This window comes from Dendrobium catenatum, unplaced genomic scaffold (genome assembly GCF_001605985.2).
Source record: "Dendrobium catenatum unplaced genomic scaffold, ASM160598v2 fragScaff_scaffold_898, whole genome shotgun sequence".
NCBI classification, from domain to species: Eukaryota; Viridiplantae; Streptophyta; class Magnoliopsida; order Asparagales; family Orchidaceae; genus Dendrobium; species Dendrobium catenatum.
The window spans coordinates 875,911-885,338 of NW_021319360.1; the positions used below are offsets into that span (position 1 = coordinate 875,911).

Sequence of the window (9,428 nt, forward strand, 5' to 3'; positions counted from 1 at the left end):
TCCTTGTGATCGCTTCCACCAGTCTCTGATACCAATTTGTTGAGATTATTGAGGAAGAAAGCTCTTCTTGGATGAGAGGGAGAAGGGAAGAGATGGAGGGAGAAAGCTCACTATTCTTAAAGAGATTTCTTATTGCTTGTCTTGAAGAGTCCTTAAGCGTATTACAACCTCTCTTTATATAGAAGCTTATTGAGATAAAATGAACCTATGAATCAACTATCTTAAAACTGGATCAATTCCTAATAATATGTTTATGTATGTTTTTTTTAAATGTTTATGTACATATTTAAATACAAAAATGCAAGTAAATATGTAGGAAAATAATTTGTCTACAGTATTGTCAATCAAATATCATGGACTTTAGATAGGGTACTCTCCAACAGATTAGAAGGATTCATCTCCATCTCGCATGTTTGATGAAAATAATCATCATTAACCTTGTTATGAAATTTGTCTCAGTTGAGTTAGGTTACAAGCGAGTGAGCTCATCTTAAACTTGTCTCAGTTAACTAAGGCTTCATTTGGGATGCTATTCTTACTACTTCTTTAAGAAGTTTTTAGTACGTTTTAAAAAGCAGTAGGAAAGCCAACCCAAATAAAACCTAAGTTACTGACGATGAGCTCACCTTAATGCAATGCAATTATTAAGACAGTATATATTAAACATTAATGTAGCCGTTTGTGTACTGTACCAATGACACTACTCCACGTGTATCTCTAGTGTTTCTTTTCCCTATAAAGTAATCTGCCATGTACTTATCTGGGATAAGATAATAATACAATATTGTTACTTTTACTGTTCATCGTCTTCAACCTTCGGTTCTTGCTGAGACAAATGAGGAGTTAACGTTTCTAAATGGTATCAAGAGTAGCGTTCAGATCCTGACGCATTCGCTATGGCGACCTCAGCTTCCGCATCATCTTCCGCTCACGCCACGGCATCTTCTGGCGTTCTAACTCCGGCCATCTCCCCTGCTCTCAAATTCGTCATTTCTAATATAAAATCTCTTGTTCCGTTCTCTCTCACCTCTGACAATTTCCCGCTCTGGAGCACTCAATTTGCTAAGCTTCTCAAGGCAAATGGATTCTCTACCTTTCTTGAGTCAAGATCGTCGGTCGAAAATACTGACCCGAATCAAGAAACTCAAGATTGGTCCATAACAGATCAAAATCATGCCACAGCTATGTGTTCCACTATCTCTCCGGAGGTCCTGCCGTATGTCATTTATCTTGAATCTACATACGAGATCTGGTCTACCCTTAATACGAGGTTTCAATCATCAAATCGTTCAAAGGTTATACAACTCAAAAATGAGCTTCACAACCTTTCGATGCAATCGTTATCTATGTCTCAATATCTCACTGAGATTAAGAAGATAGTTGATCAAATCTCTGCAGCAGGATCATCTGTCGATCCAGAAGATATCCTAATATACATTCTCAACGGTCTTCCGTTAGAATATCAATCTTTCACGACTTCCATAAGAACTAGGCCTGGTTCTATATCTCTTGATGATTTATACGCTATGCTTATAAGCGAAGATCTTCATCTAAAATCTGTCGCGGCGAGATTTCCCAAACCGCCCGATCCACAGGTTGCGCTCTATTCTTCAAACAGTCGCGGTAGGCGCGGGCGAAGTCGTCCGAACAGAGACAGCACTACAACGCATACATCCAATCCCTCGTCGTCTATATACTGCCAGATTTGCAAGAAGAAAGGACACCAGGCTGATTCATGCTGGCATCGCCTCAACATGAATTACATACCAAATCAACCCGCCTCCAAGAAGCCTAATGCTCTTCTTGCCTCTAATGATAACCTCACTGTAGATGACTGGTTCATTGACTCGGGTGCCTCCTCCCACATGACGAACAAGAATGACAATCTTGACACCTCCTACGTCTACAATGGCTCGGATCGTGTTACTATTGGGGATGGCAGAACCGTTCCTATCGCCCATACAGGAAACGACATTCTTCCTACCCCAGCCAGTACCCTTCTTCTCTCTCGCATTCTCCATACACCTTCACTTTCTTACAATTTGCTTTCTATTTCAAATTTAGTTAAAGATAATCCCATTTCTATAAATTTTGATGCTAATGGGTTTACATTTAAGGATCTGAGGACAAAGCAAACTATTCTTCAAGGACCATGTGAAGAAGGGTTGTACCGTATTCCAGCCATCAAGAAGTCTCCTACAACTAGCTTAATTACCACAGGAACTTCCTCCATCAACTGGCACAGCAGACTCGGTCATCCTCACGCCCGTGTCCTTCTCCAAATCGCAAAAACCAATTCTTCTTTACATATTAGATCTTCTGCAAATTTGTGTAATGCTTGTATGACTTGTAAAGGGCATAAAATTCCCTTTGAACGATCTATTAGCTCATCTAAAGCACCTCTAGACTTAGTCCACTCTGATGTTTGGGGACCTTCACATGTTCCCTCTAATCAAGGCATTCGTTACTACTTAATTTTCGTAGATGATTACTCTAGATTTGTTTGTCTATTTCCTTTACAATTTAAATCTGATGTTACTGCGACGTTTATTAACTTTGTTTCATACGTTGAATGCCAAACTAATCGCAAGCTTAAAACCATTCGCACGGACGGCGGTGGCGAATTCCTCAACAGACAATTCCACAAATTTACTCAAGCTGCCGGAATTCACCATCAAACCTCGTGTCCTTACACCCCGGAGCAAAACGGTATCGCGGAAAGAAAGCATCGGCACCTCATTGCAACTGCCCCCACGCTTCTTCATCAGGCGTCTCTTCCGCTCAATTACTGACTTGAAGCCGTCACAACCTCAGTCTATCTCGTAAATCGTCTGCCTTCTTCTACGACGGACCAGTTATCTCCTCTGCAAAGAATGTTTAACATTAAACCTTCATATAATCACCTTCGCACGTTCGGTTGCGAATGCTATCCGCTTCTTCCTCCGCCGCAGCGAACTAAGCTCACCCCCACGTCTCCGCCTTGTGTCTTTATTGGTTACTCTGAATCCATTAAAGGATACAAATGTCTCAATGTGTCTACCAACAAAATTATTATATCAAGACATGTAACGTTTAACGAAAATTGTTTTCCTTTCTCTCACAGGTCCTTCTCTGATTTAGCAACTCCTATTACTCTTCCACCATCTCTTCTCATTCCCTCGACGGTTTTGTCCACTCATTGCACTGCACAGATCCGATCCAACGGTATCAACGAACAACGAACCTCTAACAACGCTACTGTGGATATCCAACCCGACCATATATCTGCAGCTTCAACCAGCCCACAGTCTCTTCCCATACAGAAACAGCATCCCATGATTACTCGAAGACAAACGGGATCGCTAAAACCTGTTACCAAACTTAACCTTCTACATCAAGAGTCATCGATCAATGATTCCCCTTCCTATACTACAGCAATTAAACACCGCGAATGGAGACAAGCCATGGCTGATGAGTTCTATGCACTACAACAACAAGGTACATGGGATATTGTACCTCCACCGCCAAACGGATCCATTCTTGGCTCCAAGTGGACTTACCGTATCAAATACAATTCTGACGGATCGATTGCCTGATATAAAGCCCGGCTTGTGGCACTTGGAAACCAACAGGAGTTCGGGCTTGATTTCCACGAAACTTTCAGTCCCGTTGCTAAGCTTCCCACGATACGCATATTGTTTACCATTGCTCTATATCACAAATGGGATATCCAACAATTAGATGTAGCAAACGCGTTCTTACACGGTAATATCAACAAGACCATCTACATGTTACAACCAAAAGGTTTCGAAGATGCTCGCAACCCCACGCACGTCTTTCGCCTACGAAAGGCTATCTATGGGCTTCGACAAGCACCCCGGCAATGGTACACAACTTTTACAACACATCTGCTGCAACTCGGCTTTTCTCACAGCCAGGCCGATCCTTCCTTACTAATTTTTGATCGAGGCAATACAAAAATATACCTTCTTGTCTATGTTGATGATATACTCATCGCAGGCAATAATAACACAGCTACTAATGCACTAATAGCTCAGCTCAGCTCCTGGTTCACCATGAAAAATCTGGGTAAGGCAAGCCACTTCCTCGGCATCAAGATAGAATCCTCTCCAGATAAGTTTTTTCTCTCTCAATCTCATTACACCAACTCTATTATACAAATGGCCGAGATGCAACGCTGCAACTCGGTCTCTAATCCCTCTACAACAAAACTCGCAGAGTCGGCGTTTACCGATCCTCCCTGCTTCACTTCAACAGAATTTCGCACTATCATTGGATCTCTCCAGTACTTAACTTTAACCAGACCCGACATCGCATATGCTGTTAATGCTCTGTCCCAGCATATGCATAATCCGGAAAAATGTCATACTGCTATGCTCAAGAAACTCATCAGATATCTTAAAGGCTCTATCGACTTTGGACTTCCGATCACTCGCTCAGATTTGGCTCTCCGCACATTCTCAGATGCCGACTGGGCCTCTGATCCGGTTACCCGGAAATCGACATCTGGTTTTTGCACTTTCCTGGGCAACACATTAATCTCTTGGACCGTGAAGAAGCAACACAGTCTCTCGGTCATCAACGGAGTCGGAGTTTCGATCCTTGGCCTCGGCAACAGCTGATACAATCTGGATTAAAAAGCTTCTTGCTGACTTCGGTATTACTCATTCTAAACCAATCGACATGTTCTGTGATAATACATCTGCAATTGCGTTGGCAAATAATCCTGTCTTCCACGCTCGAACTAAACATATCGAAATCGATCAACGATTCATCAGGGATCATATACAACGCCAAACAATTCGACTGCTACCTATAAGCACTATAGATCAGATCGCAGATATATTTACGAAACCGCTCACTACAAATCGGTACAAATTACTTAGATCCAAACTAACCATTGGTCCCAATGCTTAGTTTGAGGGGGTATATTAAGACACTATGTATTAAAACATTATTTACCCGTTGGTGTACTGTACCAATAAGACTACTCCACGTGTAACTCTATTGTTTCTTTTCCCTATAAAGCTATCTGCCATGTACTTATCTAAAACAAGAATAATAATATAATATTGTTACTTTTACTGTTCATTGTCTTCAACCTCTGGTTCTTGCCAAGACATATGAGGAGTTAACGTTTCTACATGGTATCAAGAGTAGCGTTCAGATCCTGACGCATTCGCTATGGCGACCTCAGCTTCCGCATCATCTTCCGCCCACGCCACGGTATCTTCCGGCGTTCTTACTCCGGTCATCTCCCCTGCTCTCAAATTCGTCATTTCTAACATCAAATCACTCTTCCTACCTCTGGACATATATCCAACCGCTCCACTTGCTTCCATCAAGAACTGCTTCTTTGGACCGAGAGACACAACCTGATAAAAAACAAACCTCTACCTCTGATTCTTTCACAAGCAAAACCTTTGCAATCTTCTCCGATTAAATGAACCAGATCTATCAATTACAAAGAATGCATACAAAAAGCCTCTAGATTTCACAATTTTTTCCTCCACGCTACAAGATCTTTGTGCTCGGTCTAGTCTTACTCTCCTGTTCTCATCTCCCTCCCAGTCATTCCTCTCACCTGGTTCAACTCCTAGGTCACAAAAACACCCTCCGTTCTTCTCAGGCTCACGACCACGCCCTTTGCCCCATTATAGATTAGTGGCCTCGTATCTACTCCCACTCCCGAGCGACCGCGCACCATGCCCGCATGCCTCCTGACCCACATCCCTCGAATCTCTCGCTCGGGCTCATGCCCTATCCGATCTCGTGCTTCTCACCCATAATTGTGCTCATGGGCTTTCAGACACTCTGTGCCGGGCGCTTCGCACCCACACCCACGTAGTCCAACTCCGACCACACCCTGCGCGTATCCACCCACGCACCGCAGGCCTCACCTCCCACCTTTGCGCCCTTGACCAATTGCACACTTTGCTCTATGTGAAGAAGTCCACTATCCACTCGATTGCCGTGACCTCCCCTCTCCCTTTCTTGATTACAAGAACACCTTCCACCTCCTTCCTTGTGATCGCTTCCATCAGTCTCTGATACCAATTTGTTGAGATTATTGAGGAAGAAAGCTCTTCTTGGATGAGAGGGAGAAGGGAAGAGATGGAGGGAGAGAGCTCACTATTCTTAAAGAGTTTTCTTATTGCTTGTCTTGAAGAGTCCTTAAGCGTATTACAACCTCTCTTTATATAGAAGCTTATTGAGATAAAATGAACCTATGAATCAACTATCTTAAAACTGGATCAATTCCTAATAATATGTTTTTGTATGTTTTTTTTTAAATGTTTATGTACATATTTAAATACAAAAATGCAAGTAAATATGTAGGAAAATAATTTGTCTACAGTATTGTCAATCAAATATCATGGACATTAGATAGGGTACTCTCCAACAGATTAGAAGGATTCATCTCCATCCTGCATGTTTGGTGAAAATAATCATCATTAATCTTGTTATGAAATTTGTCTCAGTTGAGTTAGGTTACTAGCGAGTGAGCTCACCTTAAACTTGTCTCAGTTAACAAAAGGTTTCATTTGAGATGATATTCTTACTACTTCTTAAATAAGTTTTTAGTACGTTTTAAGAAGCATTAAGAAAGCCAACCAAAACAAAACCTAAGTTACTGACGAGTGAGCTCACCTTAATGCAATGCAATGAGAGCTGATGAGAAGGAATGCATTATATGTTAACAAAGAAAAGGAAAAAAAAAAATGAAGAGATCAAAATAAAAATCAAGATTTTGAAAATTGAATTGAGCAAGTCAGCTCAATCCATCATATCATGAACAAGTGTCCTAATTAATTTGATTAGAGAAAAAAATAAGATTGATAAAAAAAAAACTAAGAACAAACCAATTGAAATGATGGTTGAGTCCGTAAGTTACGAATTGTTCACTATTTTTAAGAGCGATTATAATTCATTGTTGAAAGAATAGAAGGAACTAAGGAAAACATATTAAATAAAAAAGTAAAACAAACAATGAATAATCAACTGGGAAGAAACATTATTATTTCTACTTTTCAAATAGTTGAATACATATATATATGGACACAAGGTATCAATACAACAACTTCGGTTTCGTTTGGGACAACTTCATATCACTATTTTTCTCTGCAATTAAGGTTTCGTTTGGGACGGTTTCTTCTTGCTTTCTAAAACAACTTCATAGCACAAAAAATTTTGGAATTTGAAATTTTTGTACTCGAAAATCGTTTTAAAAAGCAGTGTCAAAGTTATCCCAAACGAAGATTAAGAGATTTTTATACTAAAAACAGTTTTACATAACAATAAAAAAACCGTCCCAAACCTTTACATACATACCACTTTATTTCATGCTATTTACATATCTAACTCCCAAAACATTAATATTATATGTATACCACTCATATACAACTTTAATATCAAATATATTACTTCTATAATTCATTTTCTACCATTCATACCATCCTATAAACTTTAATATTTCATTCCATGCACCTAAATTTGTTCTATGGGTGAGAGTCATGTAATATTAATATTTTGAATGTTAGATATGTAAATAGCATAAAAGAAAATGATATGTATGTAAACCCCCCCAACAAAATATTATATATTTCACACAATACCTAATATACTCTCTAAGTTAATTCAAATCGCAGAGGTTAGTGTGCTTGAGTGGTGAATATTGATTTGATTGTTTGAACTGAATGTTTAGAGAAAGATTGCCTGACTCTGTCATTTTTTTTTGGGACATTTAGGCCATTTAAGGCAAACTCACACACACAACGCATACACAAAGACTCGAACCTTGGACCTCTTAGTTAAAAGCCTAAGCTCTCAACCAATAGGCCAAGGAGAGTTGTGCTCTGACTCTGTCATTACCTCCAATGTATAGCTTGTTCCGTAGTATGAGATTTCAGTAGAGAGGAAGAACCTTTGCCAGAACACCAACATATTGGTCTTGAGAGGAAATGCAATGGATGTCTTTTCAAACCCTCCCAATCCTTAGACTAATAGGAAATCTAACTGCTCTGATCGCCTCTCCATCATCCCCCCAAGCTTTCCCCAACTCCTCCACAATCTCCTCCGTCAGAAGTTCCACTCCCTTCTCTCTAGCCGTCTGATACGCCGACCAGGACCTCACATACTCCAAGAAATCCGCCGCCGTCATCTCCCTCTCCGCTGCAAACCCTACCACCGGGCCCGTCCCCTCCTCCCCCTCCACCGGCCTGAAAGGAAACTCCACTCCCATATACCCTTCCTCCACCAACCTCCTTTCATCCGCCCAATACGGTCCCGATTCCGCATAAATCTGACGGTAGATCTCATCCGCCCTCGATCTCCCCCCGCCGATCACCGCCCCCGTGTAACACCACGCCGCCATCACCCCGCCAGGAACCAACATCGATCGAGCGTGCGCGTAGAACGCAGGGAGATCGAGCCAATGCAGAGCCTGCGCGACGGTTATGAGGTCGACGGAGGCGGGAGGGGCGACGATGCGATGGAGATCGGCGAGGGGGAGGGAGGGAGGGGTGAGGATGAAGCGGATGTTAGGGATCTGGGATGGGGTGTGCGAGAGTTGCTCTGGGCTGACGTCGGTGGCCACGACGGAATTGAAGATGGAGGAGAGGGCGGCTGCGGCCTGGCCGGAGCCTGTGCCGACGTCCCAAACTAGGCGGCGACCGGGGCATTTTGAGGCGATATAGCTGAAGAGCTCCGGCGGGTAGCTCGGCCGGGAGGCGGCGTAGTTCTGTGCTTGTTTGCGAAAGAGGTTTGCCATTTCTTCTTGGGTTGATTGACGATTGGTGGTGTTGTTGCAGAGATTATAAAGGAGGGAAGGGAAAGCGCATTTTTAGTTCTCATCGTTGATGTTCTAATTTGTATTTGCCATTGACGAATTAAATGGCAAGCGATTGTCTTCTGGATTGGTTAAGCGGTGCCGGGAAACCTCCCAATTGTCACGAGGGGTTTGTCGAATTTATTTTAGATGAAAATAATATATAAAAAATGAATTAAAAATTTATATTATATTAAAAAAACTTTTTTTGAAGGTATCAATGTATCATAACAAAAATTTGCTTATGATAATTTTTAAAATCATTAGATTTAAAATTTGCTTTAAAATGTGTGCAATATAATTATTTATGTATTATACATATCTCAAATCAAATTAAATGAATTTTAAATATGTTATCACCAAAATTCTTCATAAACAGATTTTTTTAAAATTATATTTATCTTAAAATTAATTTGATTATTTTAAAATTTTTAATTTTCATATAATAATTTTTCTTGAGGACTATTTTCAAAACAATTAATAAAAGTTAAATAATATTCTATCCAGTTCATATAGAGTGAAGGTTTGACACGATTTATAAGCTTGAGGTATATTGGAAAGTGGGAACCTAACAATAATTTGAAGAGATGAATTTTATAAT

General features: G+C 40.8%; 1 protein-coding gene across 1 annotated transcript; it reads right to left on the minus strand.

Moving 5' to 3' along the window:
* Positions 1–7,540: 7,540 nt before the first annotated feature.
* LOC110110504 (putative methyltransferase DDB_G0268948) lies at positions 7,541–8,949 on the minus strand. The gene is made up of 2 exons (XM_020842009.2): positions 7,862–8,949; positions 7,541–7,722 (listed from the first exon to the last, which is right to left on the minus strand). Exon 1 carries the CDS (start codon positions 8,768–8,770, stop codon positions 7,979–7,981), a length of 792 nt encoding a protein of 263 aa, XP_020697668.1. The 5' UTR covers positions 8,771–8,949; the 3' UTR covers positions 7,541–7,722; positions 7,862–7,978.
* Between the last annotated feature and the right edge of the window lie 479 nt (positions 8,950–9,428).